This window comes from Ornithodoros turicata, unplaced genomic scaffold (assembly GCF_037126465.1).
Source record: "Ornithodoros turicata isolate Travis unplaced genomic scaffold, ASM3712646v1 ctg00001071.1, whole genome shotgun sequence".
Classification (NCBI taxonomy): domain Eukaryota; kingdom Metazoa; phylum Arthropoda; class Arachnida; order Ixodida; family Argasidae; genus Ornithodoros; species Ornithodoros turicata.
The window spans coordinates 46,990-73,485 of NW_026999459.1; the positions used below are offsets into that span (position 1 = coordinate 46,990).

The window sequence follows — 26,496 nt, forward strand, 5'->3', positions numbered from 1 at the left end:
GTATAATTTGGCCCATACTTGTATCGTAGAAACAGAAACGGAACACAAAGTGAGAATTTTATGAAAGCTTATATTTCTTTCAGTAAACAGACCTTGATCATGCATAATCAGCTGTTCATACGGTTCTGGACGAAAGTTTAAGAAACATGCCCTCGTGCAATCCTCCCTCAGAGTGACATGCCAGTAGCCAATGGGACTATAGAGAGTTGCAGCCATGTGCCTGGGTAACCCAGTCACCTAGGCTAGTTGCAAGTCTCCATGGTCTTATTCGCTACTAGGGAATCAGTCTGGAGAATGAATGCACCGAAGCATGTTTAGTAAAGTTTGTCTAGCACTGTACTTTTCAATACAGTAGCACCAGAAGATGTGTAGCGTGTTTGTTAGGGCTAAATATTGTGGGAGCACATGAAGGGAGACATACTGTGCAGCATGGATTATTTTGCACTTGATTCCTCTGGTTGCATATGCTGTTCCCTATCTTCTCACTCACAAACATCATTATGTGCAGTTGTTTATGCGGGCCCATGCTCAGGTTGTTTCAAAAACAGAGGTCATATGTTCAAAACTTGCATTCAAGGTACAGACGTAAGCTGGGACCTGTTTTTAGGATGCTTTGTGGTACGCAAAAAATCTATGTGGCCAACACAACCTACACACAGGAAGCCTGCATATTTGACTACTAAGAGTCAGCCAATCAGAATAGTGTCTCTGACAGCGGTGCCAATCAGGAATAATTACACTGTTTAGAACAGCACATGTAAACTGATTCAAACCAATTAATGTCGGTTCAAACCATTATTTTGGTTGCACTGAACCCAAGCCGAACCAATAACCATCAACCGGAACTTGAACCGAACCCCCTAAAATAACGGTTCCGAGCCCTGATTGGAAGTGTACAAATCACGAGAAACAAAACATAAGAGTTCTTTTAGGTGCTTGCAGACTTAGCGACGCAACAGTTCCAGTGTGGCAAGGAAGAGATGCACTTCACATGCAACCAAAGCAAGAGACACATCAGCTATCACGCAAGCTACTTTCTCCAGAGGTCACATCACAGCACCACAAGTTTGTCGCACATTCTCTATAACACTAATGCTACCCGACACACCAAACACCACAACTGGTTTTAATTTCTATTGGCACACAGAATTGTCTCACTGTGATTGTTCTATAGACACCTGACACTGGGTTTCCTGATATTTCACATGCATCACCACCCAATCCAACTCTTTCTCAACCTCAGTCTGTTCATGTGAGTGAGTTTCACATCATCGGACAGAAATAAAATGATGTAGGATACAAACTGCGTCTGTACAGCCTTCCCCCTATGCGTATGACCACATGCTTCTTCAGGCCTCCACGTTCAGGACAACAGAATTGATGCTTGGATTGCCTCTTTCTTGTGTACATAGTCTCCACACTTGTACTGTTGCTATCCCAGGCACCTCGTGGCTACTTGTGAAACCACGGAGTTATGCACTGGCTAAAGTAGCTCCTGCTCTGTTAGCAGCTTGTTCTGTGGCTTGTGTGTGTGTGTGTGTGTGTGTGTACAGTGGCTGAACTCTGCAGGACAGAGGTTGCAATTGTATGGCTTCACGCCCATAAAAGGCCCCCACACAAAGGGGCAGATTTGTGATTTGCCTGAGTTTGCGGAACATAGAATGCTCCTGTATGGCTTGTCACTCGACGCTGTGGCTGATTTTTGCAGGATGAGGTCGTGCTTCTATGGCTGCTCACCCATGTGTGTCCGCTTGTGATGCTTAAGGTACCTGGTCTGGCTGAACTCTGTAGGGCAGACATCGCACTTGTACAGCTTCTCACCCGTGTGTGTCTGCTTGTGCTGCTGTAGGTTCCCCTTCTGGCTGAACTCCGCAGGGCAGATGTCGCACTTGTATGGCTTCTCACCTGTGTGCGTCCGCTTGTGGTGCTGTAGGTTCCCCTTCTGTCTGAACTCCGCAGGGCAGACATCGCACTTGTATGGCCTCTCACCTGTGTGCGTCCGCTTGTGTTCCCGTAGATCCCAGAGCCGGTAGAACTCTGCAGGGCAGACATCACACTTGTGTGGCTTCTCGCCCGCGTGCCTCCGCTTGTGATCCCGCAGACTCGAGACCTGGCAGAACTCTGCAGGACAGACATCACACTTGTGTGGCTTCTCGCCAGTGTGTCTCCGCTTGTGAGCTCGTAGATCCGAGATTCGGCAGAACTCTACAGGGCAGACATCACACTTGTGTGGCTTCTCACCCGTGTGCCTCCGCATGTGGTCCCGCAGACTCGAGATCCGGCAGAACTCTGCACTGCAGGCATCACACTTGTGTAGCTTCTCGCCCGTGTGCCTCCGCTGGTGATCCCGTAGATCCGAGATCCGGCAGAACTCTGCAGGACAGACATCACACTTGTGTGGCTTCTCGCCCGTGTGCCTCCACTTGTGATCCCGTAGATCCGAGGCCCGGCAGAACTCTGCAGGACAGACATCACACTTGTGTGGCTTCTCGCCAGTGTGCCTCCGCTTGTGAACCCGTAGATCCGAGATCCGGCAGAACTCTGCAGGGCAGACATCACACTTGTGTGGCTTCTCGCCCGTGTGCCTCCGCTTGTGAACCCGTAGATCGGAGACCCGGCAGAACTCTGCAGGGCAGACATCACACTTGTGTAGCTTCTGGCTTGTGCGGGCCCGCTTGTGATGCTGCAGGTCCGTGCTCTGGAAGAACTCTGCAGGAGAGATATCCCACTTGTATGGTAGAAGCACAAACGAAATAAACAGACCTTGACCACTCATAATCATTCTCTCATATATAAACATTGTTATGTGCAGTTGTTTATGCAGCCAAAGTCTGCAATAGTTGCAGTAATGTGGAATTGCATAAAGGATCTCCAGAGGTCTGTTTTGCCTAGTTTGATTATCTTCCATACAGAGGCGGATCCAGGGAAGATCCTGGGGCGGGGGGGGGGGCGCCCACTGAAAAAAAGAGAGAAGACCTATCGTCGCTATGTAGCATGAAAATTCGCCGTGCGGCAGGATAATCTGCCGGAATGGGGGTAGAGGTATGTCTCGAGGGGGGGGGGGCGGCCCCCACGCCCCCCCCCCCTGGATCCGCCCCTGCTTCCATACAAGCTGGAAAGCTGACATGTAACGAACAGAAAACTGAAAAGCGTATCCATTGCATGTCACTTTTTGTCCATATCATGCTATTGAGTTTGGTGTTGACTAAATGTCCCTGACCATTTTGTATTTACCTTCTGATGTTAAGTCACAGTTGTGTCTCATTTGGTCCTGCCCAGTCAAGATTTCAATATTGTAAGGCTCTGTTTTCACTTCTACGATTGGATGTTCCTTTGAAGATTCCTCTCGAGTTTCATCTTTAACGTCACATGTCCCAGCTGTTACTCATGAAGTAAAACAAAAAGGAAAGAAGTAAGGCACATTGTAAGGCTTCGGGTCACACGACGACCACCTCTGTACTTTTTCTGGACCTACTTTAACTATATATTGCACCTAGAGGTGTGCACTGTCGCCAGTAACGAACAGTCGGGGCTACACCACAGCCAATGGTGCACGAATGGAAGCGTGGGAAAGGGTTGTTGGGGGAAAGGATTTTGGTTTCGGAAGGGTGAAGGGGCGTACGCCCTATACAGCACCTATAGGGGGCGCCACAAGCAAATCCCCTAGTGGGAGGAGCAGGCACTTTTCCCGGGGCTCGTAGCACACTCTGCGGTGTTGCCTGTATGCGGCCTGCTGCATCACATCTACCGTAAGCACCTCAATATTTGGAACACGAAAGCACCCTAAAGCAGTACAGTAATTTCACGCGTATTAGCCACGACTTATGCACAATTCTTTTTCTCAGGGGCGCTCCACAGCTTATCCATCGGTGTGGCTTATTTGATGACTATTTCTTCCATATGCCATTTCTAACGAAAGGGCAGTGTCTCTGGAACAGCACTGCCCTGCCGATGCACGAACAGTGCGTAACAGGGATGGGTCCACATTCGAATAGATTGGTCTTCCTGGTGCATTCCCCCAAGCAGCTCTAACGAAAGTGGTGACAGTGATTCACGTTTTCTGGAAGACCACTGACCCATCAATCCATGAGAAAGCGCCCACCAAGAACAAAAAATGATCTTGGTAGAACTCTGGAGCTGACCCTGGAGTATGGACCACAGGGTTTATGACCTTCTCTATGGTCTCCTTTGTCGCACAAATCAGTTGCCTCGTATTGCCCGTGGCTTATCTGACAGAAAATTTTCAAAACGTTCCTAAAAACGTGTCCTGCAGCTTCTCTGCAGTGCAGCGTATACTCGTGAAACTACGGTAAGCTATGGGCTGTACGTGAAGGAGTGTGCCATCATCCACTTTGAGAACGACTATGACAGTAGAGTGCAGAGATACGGTACGTGTGTAATATTAGTGCACCAGTCATGGCTGTTTTGCATGCCTGATGGTGAAAGACAATGACGTATGATGTCTACATGTACAGATGGCGGGTCCGTGCTCACTTGCAAAAATTGACATAGTGAAGCGCAATAGAAGGACATTATATATTCCTTATATCGCTTTCGACCAGGCAAAAATGCAAGTCTAAAACTTCACAATGCGTTCAATGGCATTTGTCCTTACTAGGTTTATGCCACCTCCTGATGCGAATCTCGTGTAACGTAAGTTTTATTACGTATTTTTTCGCGAACCGAACTCGGAAATTTGCCAAGTAAAGGTCACTTTTTTAGCCCTTCAATGCAAACAGCGTGCCCAGTTTACTGAAATTCATGGTAATTCACAGGGATATTGGGGAGCTATCCCTATATTGAGGAGAAAAAATAGCCAAACATAATACCTTTCGTGGCATCAAGAGCGTAATGCTCGAAGAGTTTTTGAGTGCAATCGTTGTCAGTGAGATGAAAAGAGGCCGCAAGCCCAGCCTACAGAGTGATAGTAAAGAGAGTAACAGTTCCTCAAATTGGGAGAGGGAAGACATGATCCCAGCAGAAGCCAGATGAGATAAGCCATGTCTGTGTTGTCTCTTTCTACTATCCCTCTGTGGGCTGAGTTTGCAATCTCCTTTTGTTTGACTGACGATAATTGCGATCAAAGAGTTGCTGAGCGATATGCTCTTGGTACCCCGAAAAGCACGATGTTCGGCTATTTTTTTCGATGGGATAGCTCCTCGATATCCCTCTCAATTATCGTGAATTCGAGTGAATTGGGCACACTGTTCACATTGGCGGGGTAAAAAAAGTTACCGTTACTTAGTAAATGTCCAGGTTCAGTTCCCAAAAATTTACATAACACACCTTACGTTACTTGACATCCACATCAGGAGGTGGCAAAAAGCTTAGCTAGCACAAATGTCTTTGACCACACGACCCTAGGAGGCGCAATTTTTTTTATTATGATTCAAGGACACGTTTTCTAGGACACTCCGTATGGGCATGGGCTCAAGAAATGCTCTTTTTATGTGTATTAGACAAAACAGCAAGTCGGTAATCAAGTCTTGCGATATGGCAGCTCTCTTTGTGAAGCTGTTCCCAGACTCGAAGAGTTTCATTTTACGTGCTTTGTGCACATCCTTAGCGAAGCTGCTATGTAACTAAGACTACTGCTGTGTTTTTAAAAGTGCTCGTTGCATTTTATATACACGGTGCAATTTTGCTTTGTGATACAATGCAGTGTTCTGAAGAAGATGGAAACTGCTGCGATTGTTTCGTAATTAATAGTTGCGTGCTTAGTACTTATTTTATGTTTTGGGAAATAGAAAATATGATGCAAGGTTTCTAACTTTATTCTAGAGTGTAACATGACTGCATGGGACTCACAGGGTTGAAAAAAAAAATTGCGATAAAAAATTCAAATAAACTCGATCAATTTGATTCAATCAACTCCTTTAAAGGAGCTCGGAAAGCACTTTAATCACTACCATTTTTTTTTAACCAAGGGGTTCGTAAGCTTATTAAAATGCACCGTGCGAAGTAATTCTATCAACAGATGCACAAATATCGCAGAATTCGATTTTGAAAATCGCGACCGTGCGCAACGGTGGGAATACCCGGAACGAGCCGTCGAGCCGCTTGCATCATTTTGACGTCAGAAAAGTGGAGCCGCTGATTGGTTTCGAAGAACCTCGTCCGCTATTTTTTCACTCGGAACCCCGCTGCAACGCTGGGAGAAGTTTCTTTTTGCTTTTTCTTTGGTTTATCAGATACAGTAAACGAAGATTAGTCTACAGACACTGTTGAAGGTTAGGCCGTGAGATCGTAGAGGCCATCCTCATTAAACTCCCCGAGCGAAGTCAACCAAAAATCGGTCAACCTCTCTACGCTTAATCTTGCTTTCCCTAAAGCGACCTTCCGAAGTAGGTGGATTATGAAAATAAACTTCAGGTGCCAGGTTTTGTATGCTGTTCGTTATTGTGGCGACTGTTTCTTGTTGTGTTGTTGGTGGCAATACGTATATATAAATACAGTGCACCACTAAGCGCTGCTTCAGTTCACGCCTCAAAATTATCGCTGCATCGCTATGACCACTAATTCGGCGCCATTTGTTTTGTCACCATATAGTGCATCAGTTTTATCCCCCATATAGTGACCGACAACGCGGGTAAGTTTGCGTCCGCCGACATATCGGCGTGCACTGAAACAACACGTGACTAGCGTAAATTTTAGCTGACTATAAAATGCACATGTCGCGCGCGGAAAACTGCCAACGGCAAACTGTGACTAACCCAGCCATAATATTGCAAGCACACAACTAACCAACCAACATGCCGCCCTGCTAAGCCAAATGGCTGCTAAAATGTGTCTTTCGTTCGCTAAGACGACTTGGACACATATAGAAAACCCCCACATTTGAGTGGTTAAATAGTGATGTGATGTTCTTAATCGCGGCATATCATCTTACGAAGCAGCATTTCCCCTGGCTTTCCTTGTTTCCCGAACATGAATTTCGAGAACGGGGGTTTCACGACCCGGAATATCGAGGTCCTCCCTTATTCATCCCTTGACAGGGAGAAAGCAGGGGGAAAGAAAACAGAAAGAAAGAAAAGAAAACCAGTCAGCACTGACCCGGATAAAAGCGCGGTCGCCGCTTCCAACTTTTATTACGTCACCAATTATGTTTTTTTCATTCTGCTCCTCGTTTGACCAGGAGGAGTGAGTCGAGTGGGAACACGCGCGCCGATGTTCAACTGTCTTTTTTTCTGCGAAACACATCGCATATAGAGAAGATTTTCGTGTTAATCATCAAGTTAAGTTACCTGCTTCCACAACGCGTTCGGAACGAAAAATTTTTCAGATGGCTTTCAGAGCTCCTTTGAGTCTCCCTCCTAAATGATGATTTTCCTCATAACCGTGAAGTACGATGATGTAGTAATAATTCGTAGTATATTGTACACAGCCTCGAATTTGCACCCCATGACACGTAAGTTTCCTCGATGATGTATACTGCTGTGAGTTAGACAATGGGGCTTGGCCGATGATGATGGCCGACCCATGAAGAACACGCAACAAGGGCACAATCCGATCTCGCTAGAACACTGGAATTCCTTTGTTGCGCACCATGCCGAGCACAGAATATGGGCCGCAGGGTTTATCGCCTTCCCTACGGTCTCCTTTTGTCGCACAAATCAGTCGCGTCGCACTTCCCGTGGCTTATCCTGCAAGTGTGGCTTATCTGCTGGTAAAATTTTCAAAATGTTCCTACAAAATGGCCCTGCGGCTTATCTGAAGTGTGGCTTATACGCGCGAAATTACGGTACATCTATAGGATATTACCGTGTCATGTTCCCCAAGAGCATTCTATAAACAGGGTCTTAGTTTTTAGAGTTAAAACCCGATTAGCCCCAGTTACTCCCTGGCGAGAATCGGTTTATGAGTGGTTCCCGTTGAACCAGATTTCTCCCTGCCCTGAACTCCAATCACGTTGTCAGATTGGCAAAAAACAATGCGCGTTGGGAAGTGGCCTGGCGTCGTTGTCCGAAGGACAGGACGATAATTGTTGTCACTAGAAAATTTATGAGAACTGTAGTGGGCTGCAGTTGAGTAAATTTTGGCTGATTTTTGCAGGATGAGGTCGCGCGTCTATGGCTGCTCAGCCATGTGTGTCCGCTTGTGATGCTTAAGGTACCTGGTCTGGCTGAACTCTGCAGGGCAGACATCGCACTTGTACAGCTTCTCACCTGTGTGTGTCTGCTCGTGCTGCTGTAGGCAGTCATTCCGACTGAACGCTGTAGCACAGACATTGCACTGGTATTGCTTCTCACCTGTGTGTGTCCGCTTATGAACCTTTAGACTCGAACTGTGGCTGAACTCCGCAGGGCAGACATCACACTTGTATGGCTTCTCGCCTGTGTGCGTCCGCTTGTGTTCCCGTAGATTCCAGAGCCGGTAGAACTCTGCAGGGCAGACATCACACTTGTGTCGCTTGTCACCCGTGTGTGTCCGCTTATGAACCTTTAGACGCTTACTGTGGCTGAACTCTGCAGGGCAAACATCACACTTGTATGGCTTCTCACCCGAGTGTGTCGACTTGTGCTGCTGTAGGCAGTCATTTCGGGTGAACGTTGCAGCACAGACACTGCACTTGTATGGCTTCTCACTCATATGTGTCCGCTTGTGAAGCACTAGGCTCTGGCTCCAGCTGAACTCTGCAGGGCAGACATCACACTTGTATGGCTTCTCGCCCGTGTGTGTCCGCTTGTGTTCCCGTAGATTCCAGAGCCGGTAGAACTCTGCAGGGCAGACATCACACTTGTGTGGCTTCTCGCCCGTGTGCCTCCGCTTGTGATCCCACAGACTCGAGACCTGGCAGAACTCTGCAGGACAGACATCACATTTGTGTGGCTTCTCGCCAGTGTGTCTCCGCTTGTGAGCTCGTAGATCCGAGATTTGGCAGAATTCTACAGGGCAGACATCACACTTGTGTGGCTTCTCACCCGTGTGCCTCTGCATGTGGTCCCGTAGATGCGAGATCCGGCAGAACTCTGCACTGCAGGCATCACACTTGTGTAGCTTCTCGCCCGTGTGCCTCCGCTTGTGATCCCGTAGATCCGAGACCCGGCAGAACTCTGCAGGGCAGACATCACACTTGTATGGTAGAAGCACAAATGAAATACTAAGTGAGAATTTTATGAATGTTTTTCCATAAACAGACCCTGACCACACATAATCATTCTCTCATATAGTGCTGGACTTTGAAACCCACTCTGTCACATTCTTTCCTCCATGCCAGTAGCCAATTGGACTGTACAGAGTTACAGACGGTCCTATTCGCTGCATCACTCTCGAAGAAGAATGCACTCAAGCGTGTTTTGTAAAATTTTGTCCAGCACTCTTTTTTAATACAGTAGATATAGAAGATGTACAGGGTGTTACCCTATAAAAGTCTACCCGTGCCGCCATGCCGTACTCGCCAATTACTCAATGCAGGTGGCACATTGTGCGATCTTCATATAGAGCTCATAAGGACATTTAATCTTGGTGAATTTCGAAGTGATTAAGCGCCGCAACACGAAGTTATAATTCAAAACGTGAGATTCCCGTAGTCAAAACAATCAAGATGGCGGCGTTGAGAAGATCTCTTGCCATGCTGCTCCCCAGACGACGACGTGTCGCATATCCTGCCAGCCGGATGGAACTGCAGTTTTCATTTCGCTTTCATGTAACTGTCGTATTTTGCTCAGACGTAAGCAAGTGAGGTACGAAAAATGCCGGCGTACTCAGCAGACGACACCCAAAAGGGATGTCGTCTGCTTACTGAGAGGCGCCATCTTGGCTGTTTTGCCTACGGGAACCTCACGTTTTGCGTTATAACTTTGCGTAACGGTGCTCAATCACTTCGATATTTGCCATGGATGAATGTCCTTATGAGGTTTATACGTAGACAACACATTGTACCGCCTGCATTGAGTAATTGGCGAGCACGGCATGCCGACGCGGGTAGACTTTTATAGGGTAACACCCTGTAGAGTGTACTTGTTAGGGCTAAACTTTGTGGGAGCACATGAAGGGAAACACACTGTGCACCATGGATTATTTTGCACCTGATTCCTCTGGTTTTGCCTGCTTTTCCTTATCTTCTCGCTCACAAACATTGTTATGTGCAGTTGTTTATGCAGCCAAAGTCTGCAATAGTTGCAGTAATGTGGAATTGCATAAAGGATCTCCAGAGGTCTGTTTTGCCTAGTTTGATTATCTTCCATACAAGCTGGAAAGCTGACATGGAACGAACAGAAAACTGAAAAGCGTATCCATTGCATGTCACTTTTTGTCCATATCATGCTATTGAGTTTGGTGTTGACTAAATGTTCCTGACCATTTTGTATTTACCTTCTGATGTTAAGTCACAGTTGTGTCTCATTTGGTCCTGCCCAGTCAAGATTTCAATGTTGTAAGGCTCTGTTTTCACTTCTACGATAGGATGTCCATTTGAAGATTCCTCTCGAGGTTCTTCTTTAACATGACACGTCCCAGCTGTCACTCCTGAACGTAAAAGAAAAAGGGGGAGAAGTAAGCCATATTGCGAGGCTTCGAGTCACATGACAACCACCTCCGTAAAGTGTGGGGGATTTGAGGAGACAAAATGGATTTAAATCAAATCCGAATCAGATCCGGATTTAAATTTATTTGAGTAAATCAAACAATTTTAAATCCATATTTATTTTCAGCATGCCAAATGAAATCCTTTTTCAAATGCGGATATTTCAAACGCATCAGAAATCCGGAAGAACTAACATAGCTGAGTAGCTCTGGAATGGCTTCAGAATCGACGGCAGTTTTCGAAGCTCAGATTTTTTACGCACCATACCTAATTAATAACAGGAATTCCTAACAATTGCGGAGCTAAGAAATAGAGGCGGAACATATGGAAGACATCTATTACAGTGGAGCCACATGAGCACAAAAAATGCAACTTGGTCATTATCTATTTCCTTATACATATCGAGATTCAACGGTGAAGTGAAATTTGATAAAGAATCTCCACGACTATTTTCCATAACTTTCAGAATCTTGCATTGAACAGAACGTGTGCATGAAAGGTGATACCTGTCTGTCAGAAAACTAAAGTGCATTTCTGTTGTATCCCTTTTTTTGTCACGCTATTGAGTTTGATGTTGAGTAATGTCCTCGACCATTTTGTATTTACCTTCTGATGTTGAATCACACTTGCATCCCATTTGGTCCTGTCCAGTCAAGATTTCAATGTGATCAGGCTCCGTTTTGACTTCCATGATTGGATGTTCCTTTGAAGATTCTTTTCGAGGTTCTTCTTTAATGTCACACTTCCCAGCTGTCACTCCTGACGTAGAACAAAAAAAGGAGAGAAGTAAGCCACATGACAAGGCTTCGGATCACATGACGACCATCTTCGTACTTTTTCTGAACCTAGTTTAACTATGTAATACACCTAGAGGTGTGCGCTGTTGCCAGTAATGAAAAGTCAGGGCTACACCATAGCCAATGGTGCACGAATGGAAGCGTGGGAAAGGGTTGTTGGGGGAAAGGATTTGGGTTTCGGAAGGGTGAAGGGGCATACGCCCCGTACAGCGCCTATAGAGGGCGTCACAAGCGAATCCCCTAGTGGGAGGAGTGGCACTTTTCCTGGGGCTCATAGCACACTCTGCGGTGTTGCCTATATGCGGCCTGCTGCATGACGTCTACCGTAAGCACATCAATCTTCAGAACACAAAAGCAGTAAGCTATGGCCTGTATGTGGAGCAGCGTGCCATAGTCCAGTTTGAGAACGACTACGACTGTAGAGCGCAGAGATGTGTAACGCACGTGTGTAATGTGTAATACTACTGCACCTGTCACGGCTGTTTTGCACATCCGATGGTTATCGTGAAAGACAATGATGTATGACATCTACATGTACAGCTGGAGTGTCAATACTCACGTGCAAAAATTGACATAATGGAGCGCAATAGCAGGGCATTATATGTAGGGAGTGACTTTTTCAGGTTTATTTTTTTATTTATATTGATACATATACCCTCAAGGCCCAGAGGGCACTAAAGAGGGGAGTGAGCAGGACACAATGCAATGACAAAGCACAGGAACATGCGAGCGCAACATAATGACAATAAACGAGCAACTTCGACTAGAACATATACTAGTATCATCTTCGTATTTTCCGGATTCTAACGCGCCCCCGAATCTAACGCGCAGGTGACTTTTACGACTTAGCCGCAAAAAAAGTTGAAAATGCACCCCTGTCAAACATTGAAACAAACAATGAACAAGCGTTTATTCAGCATCGCTATCGTCAGAAGTTTCTTTGTCGCTGCTCACGGTCCACAGACAATCGTCTTCCGTCCCGTCAAGCGCGTTTGAGATACCGCATTTTTTAAAAGCGTTCTGAACCATTGTCTGGGGAAGGCTTCTCCACGCATCATTAATCCATGTAGACACATTTTGAAGCGAAGCGCACTTCATCCTTCCTCCGGGTGTCATGACGTGATGACCATCGATCAGCCAGTTGTTATACGCTGCCCGAATATTGTCCTTCAGTGGCTTGTTACGGCACACATCCAGCGGTTGTAATTGTGAAGTCATCCCGCCCGGGATGATCACAAGGTCCGGATTGCAAGCGTGCAACTTCTCTTTTAGGCGTTCCGAAATGTGACAACGGAAAGGGTCGAGCACAAGCATGGAGCGGAGGCCCATGTTAGCACCGTGTCGTTTCCGCCACACGACATCTACCCAGTCAATCATCAGATCAGTGTCCATCCACCCTTTTTCATTCACTCTCACTATCACGCCAGGCGGGAAGGACTCGTTCTTTGGCAAAGTTTTTCGGCGAAAAATCAGGTACGGTGGAAGCTTGAAGCCGTCGGCAGTACAACACAGCATAGCCGTGACTCGATTCTTCTCGTTTCCCGTCGAAGTAATGGCGACCTGCTTCACACCTTTCTCTTCGACTGTGTAATTTGATGGGAAGTAAAAAAAAAATCGGGGTCTGATCTGCATTCCCGATCTGGCCAACCAAATGGCAGTGGGTACGGCGGACGTTGATTACGTAGCGCTGAAAAGCAACCAATTTCTCCTCGTACTCCTCTGGCAGCTTCTGTGAGATCGTGGTCCGGCGTCGTAATGAGAATCCTGCTCTCTTCATGAACCTTGTTTTCAGCTCCAGCTCCTGTTGCCTTTGAACTCTGAGCGTGGGATGCCCGCAGCCCTTGCAAATTCCAGGGCCTTCACCTTTATGATTTCTGACTTCACTGGCAAATGTCGTGCTCGCAAATCCTTTATGAAAGGGACAAGAAGGTCCTCCACGTGGGGGTACCTATCGTGCCTCGGCCCATTGAATCCTTTGCACGTCGACTTTGAAGCCAGAATCTGCACTTTCTGTTTTCTCCAGTCCCGGACGTTGGTCTCCGGCACAGAAAATCTCCTTGATGCTGCACGGTTGCCCTCTGTTTCCGCATAGGCAATCACCCGTCGCTTGAACGAAGCCTCGTAGTGAATACGCTTTTGCTTCATCGGTTAAGATGCGGATTAGCGTCGCGAGAATGACACGGCTGTGCACTATCAGCGCTATCAGCAGTACTGCGTTGATGAACGCAGCGGCGTGGTTTTAGCCAGGCGCCCACAGCTCCCCATAGAGCCCATAGTTTGAGATAATTCAGGCAACACTGGACATACGACCAATGAAAATGCGTCGTGATGCCTAGCAGCCAACCAATCAGCAACCTCTCAGTTTGGCTCGGCTTTCGGCCGGCCCTGGCTGCCATTGGCTTCTACTGGTTTTCATACCTGGCGCCCGTTATTCCAAAATAACTAAGACATTTTTGATAGGCGAAATACATATTTATTGATGCAACGTATAAACTCAAATGCTTGACTCATATATTCACCGTGCGTACAGGACGTTTCGTTCCTTGAATAGACAGCAACCAAACCAAGTTCGAACTTGCAAAGCACACATACAGTCTACTTCTGGAGGCGAGCGAAGTCCACGAGTGCGTGCGTTTCACAGATGAGCATCTTCTTCTCATTCTGGCGAAGCACCGTAGGTCACACAGTCACGGGAAATACTTTTGTCGTTACGAACACTCTCTTCTTAGTCACTGTATTTGAAAATGCGACAGCGCTCGAGAGTGTTCCTCAGGCGTCAGCTCACCAAGCATTCCAGTTCCGACCCGGCAAGAATGTCCGTAGGTTGACACTTTATCGGAGATCAGTACATGGCCAGAGTCACTATAGCTCACGAACAAACCCGCGCGTACACTTCCTCTTTGGTCGTTGTGGTCAACCGACATCGGCGAGCCGCGGAGACGCAGCGACCTTGCTTGGAGCTGCCCGCCTGGCCGACTGCCCAGACTGCCCGCGAAAAGTGAGCTGTGAGATATTTCGAAACTTTATCAACCAATCCCGGAGCGCGCATCCTCCTTTGGCCAATGGGCATCCGTCATGATGCCTGACGATGTAGTACCACGTGACTGTGACGTGTTTTTATTTTTCTACTGCCGCAAATGCGGGGAGCTGTGGAGGCCTGGTTTTAGCAGTCCTCCTCAGGTAACCGAGGATGCGGCTGTAGAGTATGTACCACTACGCCAATCTACAACGTTGCAAGCTCATTGGCCTAGACTGTGCGCGCGCTCCGATTGGTCGACAATGTTTTGAAATCGCATTTTCTTCACGCGCATCTGCGTGCAGCGTGCCGGCGGCAGTTTCAAGTTTCAGCATAGTTTCGAAATAGCTCGCATCGGCTGGCACGGCGTTCGTCGTCTTGTGTTCCGTGTTTCGGTGATGTCAATCGGCAGAACAGTTTCTGATTCTACGCGTGTTGTGCTGTTCCTGGACACGACTATTACCCCACGTACAGTTTATCAACTGCTGGAATGCTTCGTGGGTTGGCGTGGTTGGAGAGTGAAGAACGCGTTCGGGCGCCGTTGGATTTTGAGGGCTGACAACAAAGACAGGATTACGATTACGTGCCATACAAGTGCCTTCTGCTCTGCAAGCAACGAAAGAAGATGCTCATCGGCCGGCACGGCGTCCTCTTGTGTTCCGTGTTTCAGTGATGTCAATCGGCAGAACAGTTTGTAGAAGTGTTCGCTGGTTTATTCATGCGTCGTTGTGACTCAACGTGTGTTCTGCTGTTCCTGGACACGACTATTATCCCACGAACAGTCTATCAACTCCGGAACTGGAATGCTTCGTGAGTTGGAGCGGTTGGAGAGTGAAGAACACGCTCGGGCCATGTCGCATTTCGAAGGCTGTTCGTTTTGTTTCAAGTTCGAACTTAGTTACAGTGCGTCAACAACGCAGTGGACTTTGTATTCACAGTGCACCCATGTATTAGATCTTTGACTCAGTGCTTTGTGTCAAATAAATATTTCTTTTAGCCAAAAGAAGCTTCAGTTATTTTGAATATCGGGTAACGGCGGTAGGCGTGAAATCCGGTAGAAGTCGATGGTAGCCAGAACCGGCCGAAAGCTCAGCCAAAGTTAAGGCCCCTGATTGGCCGACTGGCATTGCATAATTTCTACAACGTTGCACTCTCATTGGTCGCGTGCCCAGTGTTGTGTGAATTCTCAAACTATGGGCTCTATGGGGAGCTGTTGGAGCCTGGTTTTAGGCTGTTCAAGATACACCACGTGCCTGACCACGTGGTATGGACCAGGCCAGTAGGGACTACGCATGCTATGGGCTTCCAGACGCTTATGGCGCCTCCTGCCTGCGTCGGGTTTTCAAAGTTCGCTCTTCGTGAATTGCTTGCACTCGATTCTACCGCGCACGCAATTGTAGGCCGACTTTTTCCCGAAAAAAAGTGCGCGTTAGAATCCGGAAAATACCTCTACCTGTTTGTAAACAAATGACGTCATAATGTTCGACAGCGCCACAAGTTTGGTAGAGTTGAACCACGTTCAATGCTAGTAGCGAACAAGGTCGCGCCCGAAAGCCACGGTCTTGAGGGGATTACGATGGTCTCTGAAAGGGAAGCTACCTTCAGTCCTACTTTTCTTTCAATAGGAGGCAGCGAACAATTGCCCATTCGTTGAACCCAGCTCTCCCCTTCTGATCTGGTTTGGTTTCGGAGTGTCTACCAACGTCATGATGACGTTTCTCGAGTACAAGTTTATTAGCGAGATAAACGCGACAATATACAATGACATTATAAGTGAAGGAGGTCGCACAAACTCTTTTTGAATTCTATAATATTAGTAATCGAAGTCACAGAACCAGGTAAACTATTCCATTCTGATGAGGTGCCGGGAATCAATGAGCCCTGGAATGATCTCGTTGAGCAATGCACTACACCTACTTTTTCACGATGATCAACACGAAGGGAAATGTACGATGGTGGTGTGATCAAAGAAGATTTTAGAGTCGCATTGTGATACAAAATTTTATGGAACAGGCAGAGGCGGATAATTTTCCATTGTAAAGCAATCGCATGTTAGTTTTCATCGCGGTGATGCTGGCAGTGCGATCGTAGTTGCCTAATATGAAACGGGCTGCTCTGTTCTGAACAGACTCAATTAGTTTGATGAGATTATCTTGATCAGGATCCCAGACTGAAGCAGCATATTCCAGTTTAGGCAAGACAAGTGTTTTATATAGCGTGGTCTTCACGTGAACCGGGGCAGATGAGAAGTTTCAACGAATGTAGCCCAGGGTGCTGGACGCGTTATTAGTTATGTACTCAATACGCGTCTTCGCCATTCAAGGATGTCAGAGAGAAGACGCCCAAGTATGTATAGCAGGAGACAGACTCAAGAGGGGTGTTGTTAATAGCATAGGCCTGACTAGTCACATTGTTGCGGGACACCGTTAGAAGCTTGCATTTTGTTAGGTTAAGTTCCATTGCCCAGCTGTTACACCATTCGGATACTTTATTAAGGTCAGCCTGCAGCAGGTCAAACGCCTACACAGGTTAAATGCCATTCTCAGATATGGGGGGGGGGGGAGGGTTAATTGAAATATTTTAAACGTGTTGAGTTTGAAGTCACAGCGTGTATCATTATCACAGGCTTTCTCTGTGAGGAAATCTTCACATGTGGGACATTCAATCTCATGTATCACATTTGATTTAGATAAAAATTGGGCACTATTTTTAAATTCAGAATTAAATTTAAATTTAGCTAATATAACACTACTGGCCCAGAAGCTATTCTTATATGGCCCCTGCAACAGTTACCTTTCCCGGTTTCTAAGCTACCTACATGGTCGCCGTAATTGTGTCAGAATACAAAATGTTATGTCCTCATGATACTCATCCACCTCAGTAGTGCCTCAAGGTTCCAACCTTGGCCCTCATCTCTTCCTGATATTTGTCAACGACTTGACGTCATACGTTTAAACACTAACATTTTACAATTTGCCAACCATATCAAGATTTTTCGAGAAATTCGGACTCACCGGGATTGTTATTTATTGCAAAGTGATATTCAAGCGATCAGTACTTGGTGTAAACAGAATGACCTTGTCTAGAACCTCTGAAAAACCAAAATTGTGTCCTTCAGTCGTAAAAGAGAGATCATCTCTCATAGCTACTCTATGGATATTATCACATTAGAAGTGACCTGGGTGTTACATTTGATTTTTCTTTGTCATTCATTGATCATGTCTGCTCGCTTGTTTGTAATTGTCTGCAACTGCTCGGTTTGATATCTAGAGTTACGCGTGTAGTATTTAAATATTCAGCTTGCTTTATGCAACTTTATCTTGCCCTTGTTAGGTCTAAGGTCGAATCTGCCTCGATCGTTTGGAACCATTACCATCGACGAGGTCGTCTGATATCGAGAGGATTCAAAAAAGGTTTATTAGAGTACTTTTTTATAGATATATCGGAAGACGATTGGATTATTCCTATCCTAGACTTTTGGTCTATTTAGGTTTGCCTGTGTTGAGCAGGAGACGTCTTATGAACGATCTGTTGTTCTTGTATAAGCTGGTCAATGGCCGTATTAACTGCTCTCACCTATTATCTATGCTACATTTTTATTGTACTATTCGTCCTAGAAGAAAACTCGTATTATTCCACCCACCGGTTAATGAGGAAATGATCCCTTCATTTCGTATGCAGTTTCTCTTTAATGGCTTTAACCACCTCAACATTGATATTTACATGAATCTTCACCAATTCAAATGTTCTGCCCGACTTCACATAACAAAATAACGAGGTTTACTCAGACGTTTCGTCTGTCATGCGACTGATATCATCAGTGCCAAACTGAATGGGAGATTATACAACCGGTCGCTATTTAAGGAGATGAGAGTATTGTTCGGGAAGGGGGCCACGCTTTTTGTTACAAACCGAGGGGTCACCGCTTATGTGCCAAGACTCTAGAAGCTTTCTGGGTCCCCATCTTTGTTCTCGAGCCAAGGTCACTGCGTTGTCGATGTTGAAACAATGACCCGTGTCCCAACAATGTTCTGTAAGCTCTGTCTTAAACCGTGTAGCATGCATCGCGCTTTTATGTCCCGCTTATGTTCTTTGAAACGAAGTCTCATATTGAAACCAAAGGACCCCGTCGCCCGGAAGACCAGTCTGGAGTAGTCTACAAACTACAATGCCAAGACTCTGACATGTGCTACATTGGCGAGACAGACAGGAAACGGAACACTCGTTTCAAAGAACATAAGCGGGACATAGAGAGCACGACGCACGCCACACGGTTTAAGACGGAGCTTACAGAACATTGTTGGGACACGGGACATTGTTTCGACTTTGACAACACAATGACCTTGGCTCGAGAACACTGGAGTCTTGGCACATAAGCGGTGACCCCTCGGTTTGTAACAAAAACCGTGGCCCCCTTCCCGAACAATACTCTCATCTCCTTCAATAGCGACCGGTTGTATAATCCCTCATTCAATTTGGCACTGATGATATCGGTCGCATGACAGACGAAACGTCTGAGTAAACCTTGTTACCTTGTTTTGTAAAGTCGGAGTTCTCTACTTTTTTGTGTAGTTATGTCGCCTCCCGGCTTTTGGAATATTTTTGCCCAGTAGACTGTTGTCAGCCGTTGGTAGGCACGATATAAATAAATCCAGACAAACAAAGAATAGACGGCAGTCTTTCGAAGCTGGGATTTTTACGCAGAATACCTAATTAATAAGAGGAATTCCTCACAGTTGCGTAGCTAATACCCAAAACGCACTGTCGCACACGATCTGGATCGCCCCGCAATCATGGTGTGCGTAATCCCGCTGGACACGCGGCGCTGTCCGCACTTCACGTCCGTGATCCAGGTTTTCATTTGACGCCGTCTAGTGAGAGCTTTGCACAATGCCTACTGAAGTTTCAAATTAAAAGAAAGCATTGGTCCAGGATGTCTACTTGAAATATACACACATTAATGTAAATGCTATTTAGGCTGTTTCAGCGTTTGTCCATGTTGTTTTCTTCGTTTGGGCCACTGGAATCAGTACGGGATCCAACAGTGTGAGTAGAGAGAAGATGAAAAAGTGAAAGGATGCCACTGCACGTGTGCCAACCCTCCTTGAAGTGTGTAATCATGTTCGCGAACGCGGGACAAGTGTTTGTGTTGTGGATCTCTGTCGCCGAGACTCGCTTTGTCCGCACCTGAGCACGTTCGCAATCGCTGCCTATCACGAATGCACATGATGTAGATCTTGCGTCAGTGCGTTTTGGGTATAAGATATGGAGGCGAAACATACGGAAGACATCTATTATAGTGGAGGCGCATGAGCACAAAAAATGCAACTTAGTCATTATCTATTTCCTTATATTGAGATGCAACGGTGACGTGAAATTTGGTAAAGAATCTCCACGTCTATTTTCCATAACTTTCAGAATCTTCCATTGAACAGAACGTGTACATGAAAGCTGATACCTGTCTGTCAGAAAACTAAAGTACATTTTTGTTGTATCCTTCAATTTGTCACACTGTCAGTGTTGACTAAATGTCTTCGACAACTTTGTATTTACCTTCTGATGTTGAATCACAGTTGTGCCCCATTTGCTCCTGTCCAGCCAAGGCTTCAACGTTGTAAGGCTCTGTCTTGACTTCCATGATTGGATGTTCCTTTGAAGATTCCTCTCGAGTTTCATCTTTAACGTCACATGTCCCAGCTGTTACTCCTGAAGTAAAACAAAAAAGGAGAGAAGTAAGCCACATTGTAAGGCTTCGGGTCACACGACGACCACCTCCCTACTTTTTCTGAACCTAGTTTAACTATATATTGCACCTAGAGGTGTGCGCTGTCACCAGTAACGAACAGTCGGGGCTACACCACAGCCAATGGTGCACGAATGGAAGCGTGGGAAAGGGTTGTTGGGGGAAAGGATTTGGGTTTCGGAGGGGTGAAGGGGCATACGCCCCGTACAGCGCCTATAGAGGGCGCCACAAGCGAATCCCCTAGTGGGAGGAGCGGGCACTTTTCCCGGGGCTCGTAGCACACTCTGCGGTGTTACCTATATGCGGCCTGCTGCATCACGTCTACCGTAAGCACCTCAATATTTGGAACACGAAAGCACCGTAAAGCAGTACAGTAATTTCACGCGTATTAACCACAACTTATGCGCAATTCTTTTTCTCAGGGCCGCTCTACAGCTTATCCACCGGTGCGGCTTATCTGATGACTATTTTTTCCATATGCCATTTCTAAAGAAAGGACAGTGTCTCTGGAACAGCACTGCCCTGCCGATGCACAAACAGTGCGTAACAGGGATGGGTCCACATTCGAATAGATTGGTCTTCCCTGGTGCATTCCCCCCAAGCAGCTTTAACGAAAGTGGTGACAGCGATTCACGTTTTCTGGAAGACCACTGACCCATCAATCCATGAGAAAGCGCCCACCAAGGGCAAATTCTGATCTTGGTAAACTCTAGAGCTGACCCCGGAGTATGGACCACAGGATTTATGACCTTCTCTATGGTCTCCTTTGTCGCACAAATCAGTTGCCTCGTATTGGCCGTGGCTTATTTGCCAGAAAAATTTCAAAACGTTCCTAAAAACGTGTCCTGCAGCTTCTCTGCAGTGCAGCGTATACTCGTGAAACTACGGTAAGCTATGGGCTGTATGTGGAGCAGTGTGCTATCATCCACTTTTTGAACGACTATGACAGTAGAGTGCAGAGACGTGTATAATATTAGTGCACCAGTCATGGCTGTTTTGCATGCCTGATGGTGAAAGACAATGACGTATGATGTCTACATGTACAGATGGCGGGTCCATGCTCACTTGCAAAAATTGACATAGTGAAGCGCAATAGAAGGACATTATATATTTCTTATATCGCTTTCGACCAGGCAAAAATGCAAGTCTAAAACTTCACAATGCGTTCAATGGCATTTGTCCTTACTAGGTTTATGCCACCTCCTGATGCGAATCTCGTGTAACGTAAGTTTTATTACGTATTTTTTCGCGAACCGAACTCGGAAATTTGCCAAGTAAAGGTCACTTTTTTAGCCCTTCAATGCAAACAGCGTGCCCAGTTTACTGAAATTCATGGTAATTCACAGGGATATTGGGGAGCTATCCCTATATTGAGGAGAAAAAATAGCCAAACATAATACCTTTCGTGGCATCAAGAGCGTAATGCTCGAAGAGTTTTTGAGTGCAATCGTTGTCAGTGAGATGAAAAGAGGTCGCAAGCCCAGCCTACAGAGTGATAGTAAAGAAAGTGACAGTTCTTCAAATTGGGAGAGGGAAGACAGCAGATCCCAGCAGAAGCCAGATGAGATGAGCCATGTCTGTGTTGTCTCTTTCTACTATCCCTCTGTGGGCTGAGTTTGCAATCTCCTTTTGTTTGACTGACGATAATTGCGATCAAAGAGTTGCTGAGCGATATGCTCTTGGTACCCCGAAAAGCACGATGTTCGGCTATTTTTTTCCGATGGGATAGCTCCTCGATATCCCTCTCAATTATCGTGAATTCGAGGGAATTGGGCACACTGTTCACATTGGCGGGATCAAAAAAGTTACCGTTACTTAGTAAATGTCCAGGTTCAGTTCCCAAAAATTTACATAACACATCTTACGTTACTTGACATCCACATCAGGAGGTGGCAAAAAACCTGGCGAGCACAAATGCCTTTGGCCTCATGATCCTAGGTGGCGCAATTTTTTTTATTATGATTCAAGGACACGTTTTCTAGGACACTCCGTATGAGCATGGGCTCAAGAAATGCTCTTTTTATGTGTATTCGACAAAACAGCAAGTCGGTATTCAAGGCGTGCGAGATGGCAGCTTTCTTTGTGAAGCTGTTCCCAGACTCGAAGAGTTTTATTTTACGTGCTTTGTGCACATCCTTAGCGAAGCTGCTATGCAACTAAGACTACTGCTGTGTTGTTAAAAGTGCTCGTTGTATTTCATATACACGGCGCAATTTTGCTTTGTGATAAAATGCAGCCTTCTGAAGACCTTGGAAACTGCTGCAATTGTTTCGTAATTAATAATGTTTTGGGAAATAGAAAATGTGATGCAAGGTTTCTAACTTTATTCTAGAGTGTACCATGACTGCGTGGGACTCACAGGGTTGCAAAAAAAAAATTGGGATGAAAAATTCAAATAAACTCGATTGATTTGATTCAATCAACTCCTTTAAGTCTCCCTCCTAACTGACGATTTACCTCATAACCGTGAAGTACAATGATGTAGTAATAATTTGTAGTATATTGTACACAGCCTCGAATTTACACCCCATGACATGTAAGTTTCCTCGATGATGTATACTGCAGTGAGTTAGACAACGGGGCTTGGCCGATGATGAGGGCGGACCCATGAAGAACCCGCAACAAGGGAACAATCCGATCTTCCATGAACACTAGAACCCCTTTGTGCCGAGCACCATGCCGAGCACAGAATATGGGCCGCAGGGTTTATCGCCTTCCCTACGGTCTCCTTTGTTGCACAAATCAGTCGCGTCGTATTTCCCGTGGCTTATCTGCTGGCAAAATTTTCAAAATGTTCCTAAAAATAGGCCCTGCGGCTTATCTGAAGTGTGGCTTATACGCGTGAAATTACGGTACATCTATAGAATATTACCGTGTCATGTTCCCCAAGAGCATTCTATAAACAGGGTCTTACTTTTTCGAGTTAGACCCGATTAGCCCCAATGATCCCCTTGCGAGAATCACTTTATGGCTGGTTCCCGTTGAACCAGATTTCTCCCTGCCCTGAATTCCAATCACGTGTGAGATTGGCAAAAAACAATGCGCGTTGTGAAGTGGCCTGGCGTCCTTGTCCCAAGGACAGGACGATAATTGTTGTCAGTAGAAAATTTATGAGAACTATAGTGGGCTGCAGTTGAGTGAATCGCTATTGAAAAATGCAGCGTCATGCCGTGCACATTCAGAACACTACGATCGGACCCATTCCAAACGCGGACAGTCACGATAGGATGCGTGCTCTTCTCCTGCTGTCTCATTGGATGTCGCCCTTTGCATCCTTTCTGGGATCCCATTCGTTGTTGCCAGATGGCTCTGTCTTCAGTGTGTTTTTCTTCCAAGTGGTAACGTTGCGCAAATTAATTTGGTGAATTGTAAGGCTAGATTCCTATTGCAAACAGTGGTAACCCCCAAGGTTTTGCAACTAATGCAATTTCACGCGTATAAGCCGCAGGACGCGTCTTGGAAAGTTTTGAAAATTTTCTGGCAGGTAAGCCACACTCCCAGATAAGCCGCAGGATGCGTCTTTAGGAATGTTTTGAAAATTTTCTGGCAGATAAGCCGCACTGCAGATAATCGGCAGGACGCGTCTTGGAACTTTTCGAAAATTTTCTGCAGATAAGCCACGGGTGTTACGAGATGACTGAATTGTGCAACGAAGGAGGCCATAGAGAAGGCCATAAACCCTTTGGTCCATACTCTGGGGTCATCATGGTGTACAACAAAGGAGGTCAGCTCTAGAGTTCTACCAAGATCGGATTGTGCAATTTTTTGGCATTTTTCATGGATTGATGGGTCAGTGGTCTTCCAGAAGACGTGAATCACTGTGACCACTTTCATTAAAGCTGCTTTGGGGAATGCACCAGGAAGACAAACCTACTCGAATGCGGACCCGTTCGTGTTACGCACTGTTCCTGCGTCGGCTGGGCAGTGCTGTTCCAGAGACACTGTTGTTCATTAAAACCAGCGTATGGTACAGGTACCAGAAAAAAAAAGTCATCAGATAAGCCGCACTGCTGGATAAGCCACAGAGGGCAAGTGGGAAAAAAAAAATCGTGAAATTCAGGCATAGTTCAAAACCACGGATAGCTCAGCATAAGTGGAATTTGCACAACCAGCCCCATGACAATAAGAAAAAGATGCAAAATGGAGGGTTCTCAAGGACTGTGGAAAATCCCAGGGACTTCCAAAACGTTGAAAATTGCATTTTGAAATTCTAGGGTATTCATGTGTTTCAAGGACCAGTGGGAACAATGATAATGGACATTTTTTTCCCACCCAAATCTGCTTTGGGCACTTAACCCGAAAAAGGTCAGACACTATCTATCAAACATTCCCCACTTGAGTGCATAGTTTACGAGGATTTTACCGTAAGCATCACCTCCTGAAGGATGTTCGCTGCAGTGCTGTTGATGTACCTGGCCCGGTTGTGGCAGGCATGCAACATCAGGTGGTTCTGATTTCACTCTCATGGGCTGATTGCGGGTCTCCAGAGAGAACTGCATTTTCTTGGAGTTGTGATTCCAAAGGGCCTGGCACGTGATGACTCGAAGTCACAAGAATCTCTTGCCTCTTCTTTAATGCGCAGTGCTGTCCTCATCCCACGTAAATTGGAAAGGGAAAATTGGGTCCCGAAGTGAAACAAATACAGCGACGGTTTTCGTACGCTCACAGAACATGAAATCCCTGAACAGTATATTTGTGAAAACGGCGACTCACCGTTGTCAGAGGGTCAACTACGTTCAGACAGAAGAGGTGCCGGAAAGAAGTTCCTGAAGAAATATTGCGTGGACTTCTTTTTCCTTCCGAAGAAACATGATACAAGTATTTAACTACTTTCCAGGTTCAAGAAGCCATGGGCAGTTTTGTGCAGTATACAACATCTGCTTAGCTGGCAGGCAATTTTATAACAATTATTATGTAAATAGAATTGTTAATGTGTGCGTGCATGAACACTCGCTTAATTCATATATTCCCAGTATATGACAAAGTACCATCTAAGTAGGAAGACCACATACAGGGTGTCCAAGAAAATGTCTAATTGAATTATAACTAATAATAATAATAATATATAATTTAAGAAAACTACACCACCTAGAAATCACATGGTCAACGGAATTTGTTACTAGCTTTTTGCCGTCTGCTGATGTGATTGTCACCTAAATCAAATTTTATTAAGCAGATTATTACGAATGGAAATAAAAAAATTGTCACGTAAAAGTATGTCGCCACAAAAAAAAATAAAAATAAACACAAATGTGAAGCACTTGAAAAATTTACTCAAGTTCCCGATAAATGACGGGGTCTTATAGCATCTGCCGGATGGACCCAATTGTTTATGCAGTGAAGTTCGTCGGACTGTCCGTGATATGAGGAACGCGGTAGGGCGGCTGAAGCCGGCACCGTCCAGACGGTGCATAGGAAGGCATAGGACGAGCTGCACAAAGGTAACTTGGACTTATCCAACTACAGACTCAGTTACCTAAACTAACGGAACCTAACCTAGAGCTGTACCAATTTGCAAAGTAATGATGAAAGATGGAAGTCACTCAAAAGGTTATCCATCTTTCATCATTAATTTCTTAGGTACTTGAGGCTTCGTATGTATTTGTCCTTTCTATGTTGTTCCAGCCTCAGGACATCAATTGTCTCACGTTGCAAACGAAGCTATCTTACACTACCCTGACTAGAATAAGTTAAACACTAACGGAACCTAAACTAACTTAATCTAACAACCACGACACTGCATGAAGGAAGCAGACTTGCGGAATGGTTACACCAACAAAAGAATGCCCAGCCGATGCATTATGCTTCACCATTATGCATCAAGTTAGGCGCCCATTTGGCAAAAGCGAGCACATAGTTGTCAAGACCCGCACGGGGGTACAGTGATGTTGAAACAACACTCTGGACACTTCCTTCAACATTTCATAACTCATCCAAGTTGAATTATGCGGGCTAATGGTTATACGTCGAGATATAACTTACTATTTTCCGTAGATGAAGCCCTGTTGTTCTCACTTGAGCATGCGGCCTGTGTCTTGCTCCTTCAGGTCCTGTTCTGGGTTCTGGGTCCTGTACCATGCTGGTGCACTAAGGGAGCACGCAATAAAGGATGTTTTCAAGATAATGAAGATCGCAATAGCTCCTCCATTGACGGAGTACCTCATTTCAAATACCTCGAAGTGAAAAGTAAACACTCGAGGCTATTTTGCCACTGCTAGAACCGCGCTGAAGCTTTAAACTTTGTGCCGAGCATGTTTGTTTACATGTTTGATTGCCGCCATGTAGGAAAGGAAGAGAAGGAAAGAATGGTGCCCTGCTGATATCCTTGCGTGGCGCTAACTGTAAAAAAGAATAACGATATGTCAAAGAATAATAAAATTGCACTGTATGGCAGGTATTTCTCAAGAATTTATTT

At 45.7% G+C, this 26,496-nt stretch overlaps 1 protein-coding gene across 5 annotated transcripts; it reads right to left on the bottom strand.

Moving 5' to 3' along the window:
- Positions 1 to 50: 50 nt before the first annotated feature.
- On the bottom strand, positions 51 to 26,398 carry LOC135376392 (zinc finger protein 271-like). 5 transcript variants are annotated; one of them, XM_064608895.1, is made up of 10 exons: positions 26,255 to 26,398; positions 26,064 to 26,168; positions 24,795 to 24,877; positions 24,445 to 24,665; positions 19,892 to 20,044; positions 11,132 to 11,284; positions 10,315 to 10,467; positions 8,250 to 9,053; positions 3,235 to 3,378; positions 51 to 2,709 (listed from the first exon to the last, which is right to left on the bottom strand). In XM_064608895.1, the coding sequence occupies exons 4-10, from the start codon at positions 24,578 to 24,580 to the stop codon at positions 1,724 to 1,726; spliced, it is 2,529 nt and encodes an 842-aa protein (XP_064464965.1). In that variant the 5' UTR covers positions 24,581 to 24,665; positions 24,795 to 24,877; positions 26,064 to 26,168; positions 26,255 to 26,398; the 3' UTR covers positions 51 to 1,723. The 5 variants fall into 5 exon arrangements, with proteins under 5 accessions (XP_064464965.1, XP_064464968.1, XP_064464967.1 ...); XM_064608898.1 differs by having other exon boundaries at positions 24,457 to 24,665; positions 26,241 to 26,398; XM_064608897.1 differs by having other exon boundaries at positions 19,892 to 20,035; positions 26,241 to 26,398.
- Between the last annotated feature and the right edge of the window lie 98 nt (positions 26,399 to 26,496).